This window comes from Salmo salar, chromosome ssa15 (genome assembly GCF_905237065.1).
Source record: "Salmo salar chromosome ssa15, Ssal_v3.1, whole genome shotgun sequence".
NCBI lineage: Eukaryota > Metazoa > Chordata > Actinopteri > Salmoniformes > Salmonidae > Salmo > Salmo salar.
In genome coordinates, this window is record NC_059456.1 from 80,585,960 (window position 1) to 80,603,089 (window position 17,130).

At 41.9% G+C, this 17,130-nt stretch overlaps 2 protein-coding genes across 3 annotated transcripts in view; both read left to right on the forward strand.

Moving 5' to 3' along the window:
• Positions 1-5,654: 5,654 nt before the first annotated feature.
• On the forward strand, positions 5,655-10,236 carry LOC106572011 (dolichyl-diphosphooligosaccharide--protein glycosyltransferase 48 kDa subunit). Its single transcript, XM_014145703.2, has 11 exons — positions 5,655-5,952; positions 6,557-6,667; positions 6,777-6,863; positions 7,628-7,731; positions 7,976-8,070; positions 8,211-8,304; positions 8,430-8,578; positions 8,724-8,871; positions 9,086-9,206; positions 9,314-9,420; positions 9,573-10,236. The coding sequence occupies exons 1-11, from the start codon at positions 5,718-5,720 to the stop codon at positions 9,720-9,722; spliced, it is 1,401 nt and encodes a 466-aa protein (XP_014001178.1). The 5' UTR covers positions 5,655-5,717; the 3' UTR covers positions 9,723-10,236.
• A 437-nt stretch (positions 10,237-10,673) lies between these two features.
• Positions 10,674-17,130, forward strand: part of LOC106572009 (pleckstrin homology domain-containing family M member 2) — a 43,260-nt gene continuing 36,803 nt past the window's right edge. The window contains exons 1-4 of one of the 2 annotated variants that reach the window (XM_014145702.2): positions 10,674-11,457; positions 12,385-12,491; positions 12,576-12,685; positions 13,122-13,221. In XM_014145702.2, the coding sequence (XP_014001177.1) occupies positions 11,398-11,457; positions 12,385-12,491; positions 12,576-12,685; positions 13,122-13,221 (377 nt within the window). In that variant the 5' untranslated portion in view covers positions 10,674-11,397. The remainder of the gene's footprint in view (positions 11,458-12,384; positions 12,492-12,575; positions 12,686-13,121; positions 13,222-17,130) is intronic. The other variant, XM_014145701.2, reaches the window with a different exon arrangement.

Genomic DNA, 17,130 nt, shown 5'->3' on the forward strand with positions numbered 1-17,130 from the left:
TCTCTTATCCAGGCCCTGTTTTTCTGCCTACTTCTGGAATGTGAATTCATTACACTTTGAGACAAAAATGTATGGGAAAAGGACCCTACCAACTAACCCTACACCCAAAAAACCGCACCACTATTCCACTACTTGGACCTATCTGATCCTATCCCAAGCCGGCAGCCTAGGAGAGCCTGGGAGAACCCGGGACAACTATTGCTCAACATTAGCGTCACGGGAAGCGTGTGTGTGGTTTTGTCAAGAAGGGATAGAGTTTTGTCAAAATATACTTTTTGTAGCGGGTTTAGGAGAACTAATAAAAAATACGAGGTCAAATCATGAAGTCGGTGATCTTCAGGTCGGAAAGTCGGAGCTCTAGAAAGAGGCCCGAGTGGGAATTCTGAGTTGGATGACCGGTCAAAATGATTTTTTTTCCCAGGCGGAGCTCGTTTTCCAAGTTCCCAGTTGTCTTGAACGCACTGAATTCGGAAGTCGGAGATTTCCGAGTTCTCATTTGTTTTGAACAAGGCATTCAAAGCGCCACCAGAAAGTGGTGAATGAGCGAGATTTCTTGCACGTTATCGTCACAAACCTGACATTTTTAAAGAGACGGTGTACAATGTAATGCGTTTCAATAATAATATAGTGCTTTACACAATGTAGAAACAACTTATTTTGTAATTTCAATGACAGGTATTGGTATCAACATTTGAGCTTTTATAATAAGCTGATGTATTTACAGTGTTACACATTCGTTTCTATGGCACAACATGTGCTTCAAATGTAGCTAGAATTCATATAGTCCCAATATAGACTGTATCTCCCCCCAAAATTCTGGCGCTCCTAAATTTAATTTGGGGGCTCCTAACTTTCTTTAAGAAGGAAGTACCAGTGCTACCAATATTTTCGTTTTAAATTTAGAGCCCTGAACGCAGCTATAATTTTCTTTCTCAAATAACACGGATAATTCGGGCGGTCTCTATAAAAGTCACTAGCCACACACCAATAAGACAGTCACACTATCGCTTAAATAGCAGCCAACGATTGTCACTGTTTTTATTTTTTTTAACCTTTATTTACTAGGCAAGTCAGTTAAGAACACATTCTTATTTTACAATGATGGCCTACCCAGGCCAAACCCTCCCCTAACCAATTGTGTTCCACCCTATGGGACTCCCGATCACGGCCGGTTGTGATACAGCCTAGGATCTAACCAGGGTCTGTTGTGATGCCTCTAGCACTGAGACGCAGTGCCTTAGACCGCTGCGCTAATTTGATATTCTATGGTGGGTTGTGAAAATGTTTTTTGTTCCCTTTTCGCTGATGGCAGCCTCCCGAAATTAACATCAGCCATTCCTGTACACTGAACAAAAATATAAACTGAACTTGCAACAATTTCTAATATTTTCGCTCTGGATAAGAGCGTCTGCTAAATTACTTAAATGTAAATGTAAATTTTACTGAGTTACAATTCATATAAGGGAATTAGTCAATTGTAATAAATGTGCCCCTAATCTTTGGATTTCACATGACTGGGAATACAGATATGCATCTGTTGGTCACAGATACCTTTTTTTTTTAAGTAGGGGTGTGGATCAGAAAACCAGTCAGTATCTGGTGTGACCACCATTTGACCACATCTCCTTCGCATACAGTTGATCAGGCTGTTGATTGTGGCCTGTGGAATTTTGCCCCACTCCTCTTCAATGGCTATGCGAAGTTAACCTGTTGGGGATAGGGGGCAGTATTTGCACGGCCGGATAAAAAACGTACCCGATTTAATCTGGTTACTACTCCTGCCCAGTAACTAGAATATGCATATAATTGTTTGATTTGGATAGAAAACACCCTAAAGTTTCTAAAACTGTTTGAATGGTGTCTGTGAGTATAACAGAACTCATTTGGCAGGCCAAAACCTGAGAAGATTCCAAACAGGAAGCGCACTCTCTGACCATTTCTTGGCCTTCTTGATCATCTCTATCCAAAACAGGGGATCTCTGGCATAACGTGACATTTTCTAACGCTCCCATAGGCTCTAAGAAGGTGCCAGAACGTTGAATGATGACTTTGCAGGCCATGGCTGAAAAACAGTAGCGCATTTGGTAAGTGGTCGATCTGAGAACAATGAGACTGGGGCGCGCGTGCACGAGACGACTCCATGTTTTCATTTTCAGTCTTTGAACGAAAACAACGACTCCCGGTCGGAATATTATTAAAAATGTATTTTAAACAGCGTTTGACATGCTTCGAAGTACGGTAATGGATTTTTTTGTCACGAAACGCGCCGGGCACCCTTCTTTACCCTTTGGATAGTGTCTTGAACGCACAAACAAAACGCCGCTATTTGGATATAACTATGGATTATTTGGAACCAAACCAATATTTGTTATTGAAGTATAAGTCCTGGTAGTGCATTCTGACGAAGAACAGCAAAGGTAATCACATTTTTCTTATAGTAAATCTGAGTTTGGTGAGTACCAAACTTGGTGGGTGTCAAATTAGCTAGCCTGTGATGGCCGGGCTATCTACTCAGAATATTGCAAAATGTGCTTTCACCGAAAAGCTATTTTAAAATCGGACATAGCGATTGCATAAAGCAGTTCTGTATCTATAATTCTTAAAATAATTGTTATGTTTTTTGTGAACGTTTATCGTGAGTAATTTAGTAAATTCACCGGAAGTGTTCGATGGGAATGCTAGTCACATGCTAGTCACATGCTAATGTAAAAAGCTGGTTTTTGATATAAATATGAACTTGATTGAACAAAACATGCATGTATTGTATAACATAATGTCCTAGGAGTGTCATCTGATGAAGATCATCAAAGGTTAGTGCTGCATTTAGCTGTGGTTTTGTTTTTTGTGACATTATATGCTAGCTTGAAAAATGGGTGTCTGATTATTTCTGGCTGGGTACTCTGCTGACATAATCTAATGTTTTGCTTTCGTTGTAAAGCCTTTTTGAAATCGGACAGTGTGGTTAGATTAACGAGAGTCTTGTCTTTAAAATGGTGTAAAATAGTCATATGTTTGAGAAATTGAAGTAATAGCATTTCTAAGGTATTTGAATATCGCGCCATGGGATTCCACTGGCTGTTGAGTAGGTGGGACTAGCCCAGAGAGGCTAATGGATATTGGCGGGAACTGGAGCACGCTTTCATACACGTTGATCCAGAGCATCCCAAACATGCTCCGTGGGTGACATGTCTGGTATGCAGGCCATGGAAGAACTAGGACATTTTCATGCTGAAACATGAGGTGATGGCGGTGGATGAATGGCACGACAATGGGCCTCAGGATCTCGCCACGGTATCTCTGTGCATCAAAATTGCTATGATAAAATGCAATTGTGTTCATTGTTAGTAGCTTATGCCTGCCCATACCATAACCCCACTGCCACCATGGGGCACTCTGTTCACAATGTTGACATCAACAAAACGCTCGCTCACAGGACGCCATACACTGTCTGCCATCTGCCCGGTACAGTTGAAACCGAGATTCATCCGTGAAGAGCATGCTTTTCCAGCGTGCCAGTGGCCATCGAAGTTGAGCATTTTCCCACTGAAGTTGGTTACGACGACAGACTGCAGTCAGGTCAAGACCCTGGTGAGGACGACGAGCACGCAGATGAGCTTCCCTGAGATGGTTTCTGACAGTTTGTGTAATAATTCTTTGGTTATGCAAACCCACAGTTTTATCAGCTGTCCAGGTGGCTGGTCTCAGACAATCCTGCAGGTGAAGAAGCCAGATGTGGAGGTCCTCAGCAGACATGGTTACACGTGGTCTGTGGTTGTGAGGCTGGTTGGATATACTGTGAAATTCTCTAAAGCAATGTTGCAGTCAGTATGCCAATTGCACGCTCCCTCAAAACTTGAGACATCTGTGGCATTGTGTTGTGTGACAAAATGGCTTATTTTAGAGAGGCCTTTACTGTCCCCAGCACAAGGTGCACCTGTGTAATGATCATGCTGTTTAATCAGATTCTGTCAGGTTGATGGATTATCTTGGCAAAGGAGAAATGCTCACTAACAGGGATGTAAACAAATGTGAGTTTATGGAACATTTCTGGGATCTTTTATTTCAGCTCATGAAACATGGGGCCAAAAATATGTTGCACACTTCCCTGAGATCGAGTAGCACAAGAAGCATCTTGTGGTGGGAGAGATCAGGAGCAATCAGCTCAACATAATTTACTTTTAGGACTCACTGAGAGATCTGTTCTGTTTACAGAGATCTGTTGTGTAATTATCTAATCAAAGAGATATTGCATTATTGCTCGCTTTATAGGCAGCTTAGATCTGTGAGCCAGTAATAGAGATAGAGATGCATATTGAAAAATGTGCATTGGCTGGTGCTAGGAACGTGAGTGAAGTCAGACACATCTCCATCTTTGTATCTTGAAATGTTCAGAGGAGGTTTTACCTCCTAGATAGAGACATCGGGAACATAGTCAGGAAGACAAAGGACAGTACGAGGCGGTCAAGCATTGACCAAGTCAATCTGCAGGTAACCATAGCTTTTGGTAGGAGATTGTTTTTTAGGATTGAAACAACATTGGAGAGAATGGGTCCTTGCCTTCTGGCTGATCCATATGTGGTGTCGGGATGGGTGAAGAAGAGTTGAATCGGTGAAAGTAACTTGAAGTGGACTCGTGAATATTTTTTTTGTGTCTTCCATCCTGAAGGAGCAGGTGTCCCAGGACAAGACCTGTGACTTGCTCTGCTATCCGGGCGCCATTGAAAGGAGTGATAATTGGAGTGATGTTAAGTGTTGAGGAGGACCAACTGAATTTGGAAGATTCATGGTGTCTGTAACGCCTGCCGTTTCGTTGTGACGCAGACCTGGTGGAGAGTGTGATGAAGCAGAGAAGACACTATCCTGCTCTGTTTTGATGCAGAGTCTTTACCCGACAAAGTCAAGTTGGGATGTCACTTATCCCGAGAGAGTTTTTATCCTGAAGCTATTATGGTTCTTTAGGTGCCAAGCTTATTGTAATGTTGCAACAGTGTGTAGGAGGGAGATTCCTAGATGTGAGAAGTGTGCAGGAGGGCATGAGACAAAGGAATGTGTAGTATTGGTGGGAAAAGCTGTGTGTGTTAACTGTAAGGGTGCCCATGGTCCTGGAGATCAGAAGTGTCTGGTGAGAGAAAGGCAGGTTGAGGTTGCCAGGATCAGAGTAGTTCAGAAGGTGTCATATGCTGAGGCAGTGAAGAGAGTAGTAGAGGAAAAGGGCTCCAGTGTAAGGGATCCTAAGAAGCTCTCTGTGAGTAGGCTGAGGCCAATAGAGAGTGATAGGAATAAAATGTGTTTCAGTAAGGTTGGCTCCTTAGCATTCATAGCCATGGATATCAACTGTACTGCAGAAATGTGAACATAAATCACAGAAAATAGATGTTGTGGTGGCAGCTGCAGAGAAGTACTTGGGTGTATGAGATTTTACTGCAGAGGAGTTACAAGGTGTGTTGAGCGATAGTGTCGGATCAGATAGGAAAGGTTTTAATGGGTGTAGGGTTTGATGGTAGGGCCATTTTCCCCTTCCCTTTTGAGTCACAAAGTGTAATGAAATCACGCTCAAAAACAGTAGGCGGAAAAACAGGGCTAGATAAAACAAATAGATTAATAGGGCATCACACCCTCTAGTGTAGTAGATGGCGGTGTATGCGCCTTTCAGTTGGTTGCGATCAGCCAGTACATATTTTAAAAAGAAGAACGCTGACGTCGACTTCTTCTCCAAAATGGCGAAGTGGACCTCAGACATGCAAATGAATTGGTGCAGTTCTACGTTATTGTTAAAAAAACGCACTGTAAGCATGGCTCAGACAAAATCCAGATTGTTGGGAAACAATTTTATTTTATTCTTGATGATATCGTCCATGATGCACATGGCATTGGCTGACGGAAAGACACTCGTTTTGTTGGACAACCTCAACATCAGAGATACCCATGCAATCTTCTTCCGCAGTCTGGCAGGTGGAAGGAATACGTGTTCTTTTCTAAGTCATTGGTTAGCTAGCTAGCTACAATAATACGTTTTTTTTTTAAATCAATAACGAAGATTTGTTTTCATTCATTTGTTTTCTGTTCAGTTCAGCTAACGTTATCTTAATTAGCGCTCGTAACTCCACTAACGTTCGCTAGTTAGCTAATCTTAGCTAGCTAGGTTGCCAACGCAACGTTGCATAGGATAGGAATAGGTGTCACTACTGGGGCGTGTGGCATTGATTTTGGTAAAAAAAATAGTAACTAGCTAGCTATCATTGTCGACGTTAAAGGCAAAGAAAGGTCGTATCTGTCCACTTGCACAGCTACGTGTCCGGGGCACCTAAGAATGTTAGCTTTTGCACTGTGATTGTACTACTGTACTTCATACACATTCTTTCAGACCCTACTGCGCATGTACTGTTACATGATGTTTATCCAAAAATGATGCATAAGTGTGTATTGTTTTTATGCACTAGAAATGCTGTGTTAACCCATCCTGGGCATCAAAATGGTTTAAAACAAAGTAACTCAGCTGACTTATTTCCAAATCAATTTCCACCAGGCTGATGTAGTTCTATATCCCTCTTTGCAGATCGTGGCTTTGACCTTTCATTCAAGACTGCAGATGATCCTTCTCTTTCCCTGATCAAATATGGCCAATTTCTCTACGACCACCTCATCATCTTTTCCCCATCCGTGGAAGGTTAGTTACCCACCATTGCAGTTTTAATTTTTGACATTTCTTACCTTGCATCAATCATTTTTGTTACAACAAAGTACTAAATATTTAATCTAACTTTTATCCTTTTAAGACTTTGGTGGCAACATCAATGTTGAGACAATCACTTCCTTCATCGATGGTGGAGGCAATGTCCTGGTTGCTGCAAGCTCTGATATTGGTAAGTGAAAAATATTATTCTTACTTGTGTAAAAACCACAGATGATGGTTCTACAACATTTACATGCTGACCAAACTAACCAAAATGTTGCAAAATAAATGTACAGGTTATTTAATCATTTCATCCAAACTGCTTGCACACATCAACAAACTTGGTTCCATTTTAGACGCTTGACCCGCTGCAAGTCCTGCCTCTCCCATCTACTCATTGGTTTTTAGGAGCATACTAACCCACATGGTTGATTGAAAGATGAACAAGATCCACACGCCAGTCCAGTTGGTGGTGGTGGTGGTAATGCACCTTAAAGTTGGTTGCCAACCGCCATATAGAATCCACAGAAGAATAAGACTGAAGGAGGAAAGAATAATCAAATAAAACTAACTTAAAAACTAACTAGGTTTCCCCTTTTATCTGTGGATTAATTGTCAGAGTAGAGAACACATGATTTTGTGACTCAAAATGGGTAAAAATTCTACAAAGAAAAAAACGACCATGTGCATTTCAAGTAAAATAACAATCCATTGTTTATCTCCCAGGACAAATTAGCTAGCAACAGCAAGCTTGCTAAATATCCATGAATGTTTCATGTGTGTTTCGACCTGTCCCCAAATGAATATAGTTCATTCACAGTTGGTTTGGTATTTAAACCTGCGTGTCATGAGCACGTCTGGTGGGGATAGACAAAACATGCGCGCACTGAGTCGATTTGGTCATAATGTTACACAGTAACTAATGCCATTGTCCTGTAATCTCCTTTGCCCTAGGTGACCCTCTGAGAGAGATAGGCAGTGAATGTGGGATTGAGTTTGATGAGGAGAAGACTGCTGTCATTGATCATCACCATTACGATGTGTCAGACCCTGGTGAGGTAAGCAGAAGAAAGAACATTCTAATGTAAACCTTTTAGCATTCGTTTTTGCAATTGCTTACAGGGGTATGTGTCAATGCACTTCTGTATAATAATGTAGAATTCCCAAGTTAAGTCTCAAGAAAAGGTGTGAAATGGGTATTGAGTGACCATTAAAATTGCAGCGTACTTGAGGTGGGTGAATGAGGTGAATCATAAGAGGTAAACTTCTTTCTCTTTTTTTCCCCCCTATTCCTTCCCCTAGCATACCCTGATTGTTGCTGATCCAGACAATCTTCTGAAGGCTCCCACTATTGTCGGGAACCCCAGTGACAAACCCATCCTCTTCAAGGGTGTTGGGTGAGTCTACCATTACAGTTGAGAACAAGTATTGTCAGTTCTAAACAAGGGAGTTACTACACTGGTATAACGTTGTTATACCCCTATGGACACATTTTTCTATGGTAAAGGATTGTTGTCATCCTCTCCCCTTCTCCCAGCATGGTGGCAGACCCAGATAACCCCCTGGTCCTGGACATTCTGACTGGCTCCTCCACCTCCTACTCCTACTTCCCTGACCGACCCATCTCTCAGGTAATACCAGCACTTTCCTTCCTTATCAAACATTCTCCTTTGAAATTTGACTAACTTATGTGTGTACTGTGTTTTTAACTGAAACTTTATATTTTGGTTGACACTACACTCGCCTTTCTGGACAGTACCCCCATGCTGTTGGAAAGAACACTCTTTTGATCGCAGGGCTCCAGGCCAGGAACAATGCCCGAGTGGTATTCAGTGGCTCACTGCACTTTTTCAGCGACGCCTTCTTCAACGCCGCTGTTCAGAAGGCCACACCTGGCTCCCTTAGGTAACCCTCTCTCATAATGCTTTTCATCATCTGCTCTGTAGTTGCCTGCCCTACTTTTATTCTGATTTTCATTGTCCAATAATCACCTTTATATTTTAAGAAACGGAATAACTGTGTTTTAATTCCAGTCTACGATCTCTTGTAGGTACGCTCAGACTGGGAACATGGAATTGGCCGAGGCTCTGTCCCGTTGGGTGTTCAAGGAAGCCGGTGTACTCCGGGTGGGAGCCGTTACACATCATCCTGTGGGGGAGAGCACCCCTCCTGCAGCTTACACCATCACAGACCTTGTGGTGAGTCACTATTTAATCCATCAACATCTCGTGGTAAGACATTTTTGCTGTCCATTATGACAGTATTTAGCTATTTTTCTTCTTATTTAACGAAACATTTAAATGTGAAAATATGCCAATTGAACTAATGTGAATAAAAAAAGGCATGAAGATATTTTTTTTTTACTCCATGAACTGTGGCCATTATGTTGTTTCTGTCCTTTTCCTCCGACAGGAGTACAGCGTTGTTATTGAGATGCTGTCCAAGGGCAGCTGGATTCCCTTTGATGGGGAAGACATCCAGTTGGAGTTTGTGAGAATCGACCCCTTCGTCAGGACCTACCTCAAGAAAAATGGTATGAACATTTCAGAGATTACTCTTTTTTTTTCATGATTAATTACATTGGGGAAATTGATTGAACAGTTTTCCATGTCAATCAAATAATTATATTTACCTGAATAGGAGATAAATACAGCGTCCAGTTCAAGTTGCCTGACGTGTATGGAGTGTTCCAGTTCAAGGTGGACTACAACAGGCTAGGCTACACACACCTGTACTCCTCTACTCAGGTGAGGGAACTGTTTCATGTTTTCATTTGTTTTGAAATGGAAGGCTCTTGAGTATATCAAGGGCTACACCAGCTAATTCATTGTACGTGTCACACTATAAGCAAACAAAGTATAGTACTCAATTGCTAATGTATACATGTCCTCTCCCATAGGTGTCGGTGCGTCCTCTGCAGCACACCCAGTATGAGCGCTTCATCCCCTCCGCGTTCCCTTACTACGCCAGTGTCTTCTCCATGATGGGAGGACTCTTTGTCTTCAGCATAGTCTTCCTTCACATGAAAGAAAAGGAAAAGACAGACTAGGGAGATGAAACGTTTAGAGAAAAGCTTATTAAATTAGGAGGGAGGGAGGGGTGGTAGATTTAAGAATTTGCCTTATTGGGGTGAAGGTTCTTGGTTGCTTAAATCATCTGGCAGAGCCTGCAAGAAGAGTTGGTGAGAATTGAACATGTTGCTTCTCTATTGGTTGTGGGGGAATTTAATGAGGGCTTTGCAGGCAAACTAATTCAGCTGTGGCTGAGATTTTTTGTAATTCTGAAAAAATACACTTGTGTAAAATAATCACTCAAATGATCTGTGCACATCTCTGAATTCAGTCAGCAATTGGATCTCAATAACAGATGGAACACTTGTTTTGAAAAATCCCATGAATGTATGTTTTTCCCACCCCCTTGTATGAGGATAAAAACATAATGATGTGGTACATGCACTGAATATTTTTGTTTTGTCTGATCAAATAGTCTTGCCAATAGAAACACTAACATGTTTGCAACAAACGTTACACAAATCCTTTAACTACAATAAAATGTTGACATTCCACTCTGTTGAAGTCTTATTAGTATCCTTAATGTAACTTAGTAACATGCAGCAGGATCTATTGTGTGTGTAAATATACATCACTGAGCTGGATAGGGTAGAAAACATGTCGTTAGTAATAAAAAAAAGAAAAAAAGACCAACTACAGCTAAAAAATCAGCTACCCTCATTTGTTGGAGGTGATGTTAGTTGGTCACGAGCTCGTTGACATGCATTTGGTGATGTATCAGTCATTTCTATGCTGCTAAACTTAACCATAGACAGTACAGTATGAAGATGGGCAGAAACTGCTTCCCAAATGGAGATACCCGATCACGCTTCTCGGCCATGTCATGGCGACTTTGGCTAGCTTAGCTCATGCGCAGAAACACTTCGGCTCTAATGATGGTCTCGCGCCGGTATGCGCATGTGCAAGACGCCAACTTAAAGGCACTTCTTCGATATAAAGTAATTTTTGACAAAGCGGAAAACGTGTCAATTTCACGAGGTTGGAGTAATAACATGTTCAATTACTTAAGACATGGGCTCGAATCTAGGTTGTGTATTGACATTTCTAGAAAATTCACTATAGAATACCTTTCACTTCTATAATTCAATTGTTAAATCCGAAACCCTGGTCTGTTCTGCTTGCTCTGTTTCGCAAGCGTTCCCGGAAGCCTCGCGATGTTGCACCTCTGGCTTTAGAAACTGTGGGTTAGCATTGTCTTGAATATATTCCTCCGGACTAAACATTGAGCTTGTTATAACTTGGTCATGGCTTCTACATTTTACATCATAAAGTTGAACAAGTTGAGTGCTTGCTAACTACAAAAAGTAAAAGCTACCGGCTACGACAGCAGGATATTTATTTACTAGCGCTGACGCCAACTAACGTGCTGGCCAGTTCTGTTGACTAACGACGTTAGCCATTCGAAGCATAGTAGGACTAGTATGAGGGAGGACGACGTTGCTCGTCAACGTTAGTAGCCATGGCCGTGTTGTCTTATGCTAGTTGTTACATTACCTAGCTAGCTGCTTGTTTGATATGTTCGCATCGCTAGCCAATTATCAGTGTTGAAAATATATGGCTGGCTAGCTTTGAGAACATCGACAGCAGACCACATTGAGACCTCTGGAAATCAGCCTACATACAGCTGCAGGCAGCCAAGGAGACCAGTCAGTGATGGATCAACTCAAAGTCAAGGACCGAATATTGGAAAACATTTCTTCGTCTGTCAAGAAGGTAAGACTATCAAGTCTATACACATACCGTTAGCTAGTTAGCTCAAAGTCATGTTCGTAAGATCAGCTAGCTATCTTATTTGAAGACGGTAAACATCAGTATTACCCTACTTGCCATGATAAATGGGCCTGACTCATAGTAGAAAACAGTTGCTGACTATCTGTGAGGTCTTTGAAGATTGTTTAACTAACGTTAAACAGATGGATTACGTTTGTAATGTCATGGGTGTTTTTTTTCTAGTTAGCTGACACTGTGTTGTATTGGCCAATGCTGTCATGTAAACAAACACTATTTCTTGCCTCAAAAATTCGGAGTCATGGCCAATTCAATTACCCTCGGTTAACAAAATAACTTTTGTTGCTTATTTTCCAAACACATTTCAATACGCTTGCTTAATATAGGCATAGTTACGCATACTGTGACCACATTCAATTTGACTTCTGGGTTACTTAATCAATTATGCTAAACCCTGGTTGAATGTTTGTTGACGTTCATCCTTTGCATACACCTGTACAGTGTTAACGTTCAGTCCCATCCTTCCAAAGTATTCGCACAGTGTTTAATAGACCTTGCCTGGTATGATTTTCAAATCCTCTCCAGTTTATATTCCGTTTGTTCCTGTTCCCAGTCACATGATCGTCATCAGGTGATCCCACATTCCTTTATATTCAGTCAGTCCTGTTAAACTAGTCTTTTCAGAGGTTACGAACAAAAGTCTGATTTAATGCTTTTAAGTCAGTCATAGTAATACCATTTAGTGGATCAGATGTACAGTAGCAATGATCCAATTTCAGGCTCCATGCCTGCAGATATCTGTCACTGAGGGACTCCTCTCAACATCTCATGAAGAAGATATCCCTATATTTCTAGTTTGGCTGTGGGCCTAGTACTCTTGTCAGCTCCACATGTTTTGTGCTCTGACTGCAGTTGCAGAGTTACTTTGCTGCCTGTGAGGATGAAACTCCAGCCATCCGGAATCACGACCGGGTCCTACAGCGACTGTGCGAGCACCTTGACCATGCTCTACTCTATGGGTAAGAAGACTGAGAGCCAAATCTGCTCAGTACTTTAATAATACATCCTAACTCAGTTCAACTCTCATGGTCTGTGCATTGCAGGCTGCAGGATATCTCCTCAGGTTACTGGGTACTGGTTCTACACTTCACCCGCAGGGAAGCGATCCGGCAGGTAGACGAGCTCCAGCACATAGCAACCAACCTTGGGCGAAGTAAGAACACAATTTTTACTGCTTTCTTACGCACACATCCACATTCATGGTCAGTCTTGTGGGCAACTTGAGAAACAAACGTTTCACAACAGTTAACCCTAATACACGTATGCATACATGCCATTTCTGTCAATCAATTCATACACCTACATTTACTGTGATAAAATGAATGACATTTATTAGCCAGTGGTTTGCCAATTGTAAGTTCCTCTTGTGCCACATGCCAGAAATGTAGCATACGATAATGTTGTTAGTTGAGGTCAGGATTACAGTAATTACCATTGGTGTTTGCACATATGGTTCTCCTTTTACAGAGGTTTCTTTGCAGGCCTACTTATTTGCAAGTTCAAGCAGGAAATAAATAATACGTGGTACTAGTAAATATGATCTACGTATGCCCATGTTTGTCCCTTGTTTCTATTTATTTTCTGTGCAGGTCGTGCCTGGCTATACCTAGCACTGAGTGAGAGCTCCTTAGAAAGCTACCTCCGTCTCTTCCAAGAGAACCAAGGATTGCTGCAGAAGTATTACTTCAAGTGAGTGTTCTGACCCAAAGAGCGCTAAATTATACGTTTAGACTAAAGTCAAATATAATTTTGTCACATGCACCGAATACAACGAGTGTAGACTTTACTATAAAATGCTTGCCTACGAGCCTGTCCCAACTATGCAGAATCAAAAGATAATAAAAAATAGTAACACAAGGAATAAGAAAATACAATATTTAATACATACATGCATACATACAGTGCATTCGGAAAGTATTCCGACCCCTTGACTTTTCTACATTTTGTTACACATTACAACCTTATTCTAAAATTGATTACATTTGTTTTTTTCCCCATCAATCTACACAACCCCCCCCCTCACATTTACATAATTATTCAGACCCTTTACTCAGTACTTTGTTGAAGCACCTTTGGCAGCGATTACAGCCTCAATTATTCTTGGGTATGGGTACGCTACAAGCTTGGCACACCTATATTTGGGGAGTTTCTCCCATTCTCTGCATATCCTCTCAAGCACTGTCAGTTTGGATGGGAGCGTTACTGCACAGTTATTTTCAGGACTCTCCAGAGATGTTCGATCAGGTTCAATTCCGGGCTCTGGCTGGGTCACTCAAGGACATTCAGAGACTTGTCCTGAAGCAACTCGTGTTGTCTTGGCTGTGTGCTTAGGGTTGTTGTCCTGTTGGAAGGTGAACCTTTGCCCCAGTTTGAGGTTCTGAGCGCTCTGGAGCAGGTTTTCATCACGGATCTCTCTGTACTTTGCTCCGTTCATCTTTGCCTCGATGCTGACCAGTCTCCCGGTCCTTGCCGCTGAAAAACATCCCCACAGCATGATGCCTCCTCTACCATGCTTCGCCGTAGGGATGGTGCCTGGTTTCCTCCAGACGTGACGCTTGACATTCAGGCCAAAGAGTTCCATCTTGGTTTCATCAGACCAGAGAATCTTGTTTATCATGGTCTGAGAGTCTTTAGGTGCCTTTTGGCAAACTCCAAGTGGGCTGTCATGTGCCTTCTACTGAGGAGTGGCTTCCGTCTGGCCACTCTACCATAAAGGCCTGATTGGTGTAGTGCTGCAGAGATGGTTGTCCTTCTGGAACGTTCTCGCATCTCCACAGAGGAACTCTGGAGCTCTATCAGAGTGACCATCAGGTTCTTGGTCACCAGCCTGACCAAGGCCTTTCTCCTCCGATTGCTCAGTTTGGTTGGGCGGCCAGCTCTAGGAAGAGCCTTGGTGGTATTAAACTTCTTTCATTTAAGAATGATGGAGTCCACTGTGTTCTTGAGGACCTTCAATGCTGCAGAATTGTTTTGGTACCCTTCCCCAGGTGTGTGCCTCAACACAATCCTGTCTCGGAGCTCTACGGACAATTCCTTTGTCTAAAACGTATTTTAGACAAAGGAATTGCTTGATTTTTGTTCTGGTATGCACTGTCAACTGTGGGACCTTATATAGACGGGTGTGTTCCTTCCCAAATCATGTCCAATCGATTGAATTTATCACAGGTGAACTCCAATGAAGTTGTAGAAACATTTCAAGGATGATCAATTGGATCAGGATGCACCGGAGTTAAATTTCGAGTCTCATAGCAAGGGTTGTCGTGGAAATTCTACATGTGGGACACTCGAAGTCAGTGTTAAATGAATCATTGTTTATTAACAGTTAACTGGAGAGGTTCCAGCAAACTTGATGCGCCATAGTGAACTTCTGTCAGGAGCTCTACTGCGGCAGTCCCGTTAGTTCTTATATTCTGTGAACAAGTTATAGGTGCATGATTTTAGCTTGTTCTTCATTCATAATTAATTCATCATTAACGTTTGCTTCATTCATGTGACCGACCAATACTGGTTCATGCATGTGACAGACCAATATCTCACAACACTTCTTCTCTCGAAGCTAACACCTTGAAATTGAGATCTTTCGTTCTCAAAGCAAGGGTCCGGGCATACTGCCGAATTGCAGATACTGATAGTGAGGATTTATTCAATCGGTCACTTGCATGAACACAGAAATGAGTTATTAGAGAAGCACAAGATAAAATGTTTCGTCACAGTTTCTTAATACTTATGTAAATAAGTAATTATGGTGTGTAGGTTGATGTAGATTTTTAAATTAATTTAGAGTATGGCTGTAACATAACAATGTGGAAAAAGGGAAGGGGTCTGAATACACTGTACACGAATGCACTGTACATGCATATACAGGGAGTACCAGTACCGGATCGACTGTAATGATGTCAATGATCATTGTGCAATTGCTTGTGTTAGAAATACATAGATGACCAAAGCCAAACCCTGTTATATTTTTAAAATAGGTTTTAGACAGTTTTATGAGCAAGCGTTCTGACATGATCTGTACCATTTTAATATTGGCATGTCTGATTCCTGATGTTGACACTGCCTGGGACTGTTTTTATATGAAATTTCTGTCCATCTGTGATCAGCATGTCCCTTTGACTACATTTAGAATCAGTGGAAGGGTTTTCAGGTAACTTGGGCAAATTCATTAGAAAGATAAATGTCTCTTGGGCTCAAGCTAGACATACAAATGCTCCTGTGACTGGGCCTCCTTCAGAGCTGTAATAAATAAATGTACAGGATTGATCAGGAAGTCTAAATTCGATTTCTATCTAAATGCAATCACAGAGAACCTAAACAACCCTACCAAGTTCTGGAAGCGAATCAAAAGATGATGGTGCCGGAGGGGATGGCTGCTGTTTTTATGGGCTCTTAACCAACCGTGCAATTTTTTTCTTTTTTCGCATTGTTTGTAACTTATTTTGTACATAATGTTGCTTCTACTGTCTCTTATGACCGAAAATAGCTTTTGGACATCAGAACAGCGATGACTCACATTGAACTGGATGAATCATTTTTCTTTAATGAGTCGGACGAGAGGGATTTACTCCAGACACGCGAACAGGCCCTCATCCCTGTCATTCACAGGAGAAAGAGACGGAGGTTTCGCGGCAGGAGATCGGGGTGCCTTGTGAGGATCCGGCGAAGAGTGGCTAATCTGCCTTCGTCGTCGGTACTATTGGCCAACATACAATTGCTGGATAATAAAGTGGATGAACTACAAGCACGTATATCCTACCAACGGGACATTAAAAACTGTAATATCTTATGTTTCACCGAGTCGTGGCTGAATGACGACATGAGTAACATACAGCTTGCGGGTTATACACTGTATCGGCAGGATGGAACAGCAGCCTCTGGTAAGACAAGGGGTGGTCTATGTATATTTGTAAACAAAAGCTGGTGCATGATATCTAAGGAAGTCCTGAGGTTTTGCTCCCCTGAGGTAGAGTATCTTATGATAAGCTGTAGACCACACTATCTACCTCGAGAGTTTTCATCTATATTCTTCGTAGCTGTCTATTTACCACCACAAACCGATGCTGGCACTAAGACCACACTCAATGAGCTGTATACAGCCAAAAGCAAACAGGAAAACGCTCATCCAGAGGCGGCACTCCTAGTGGCCGAGGACTTTAATGCAGGGTAACTTAAATCTGTTTTACCTAATTTCTACCAGCATGTTAAATGTGTAATCAGAGGGAAAAAGAACTCTAGACCACCTTTACTCCACACACAGAGATGCATACAAAGCTCTCCCTCGCCCCCCATTTGGCAAATCTGACCATAACTCTATCCTGATTTCGGCTTACAAGCAACAATTCAAGCAAGACGCACCAGTGACTCGGTCAATTAAAAAAAAGTGTTCAGATGCTAAGTTACAGGACTGTTTTGCTAGCACAGACTGGAATATGTGCTGGGATTCTTCCGTTGGCATTGTGGAGTACACCACATCAGTCACTGGCTTCATCAATAAGTGCATTGCTGACGTCGTCCCCACAGTGACTGTACGTACATACCCCAACCAGAAGTCATGGATTACAGGCAACATCCGCACTAAGCTAAAGGGTAGAGCTGCCC

Excerpts from the sequence above, each read along its gene's own strand:
- LOC106572011 (XM_014145703.2), top strand. The coding sequence starts at position 5,718 with ATGGCGAAGTGGACCTCAGACATGCAAATGAATTGGTGCAGTTCTACG. Across the intron at positions 6,668-6,776 it reads CTTTTCCCCATCCGTGGAAG|ACTTTGGTGGCAACATCAAT; the intron begins GTTAGTTACCCA and ends TATCCTTTTAAG. Across the intron at positions 6,864-7,627 it reads TGCTGCAAGCTCTGATATTG|GTGACCCTCTGAGAGAGATA; the intron begins GTAAGTGAAAAA and ends CCTTTGCCCTAG.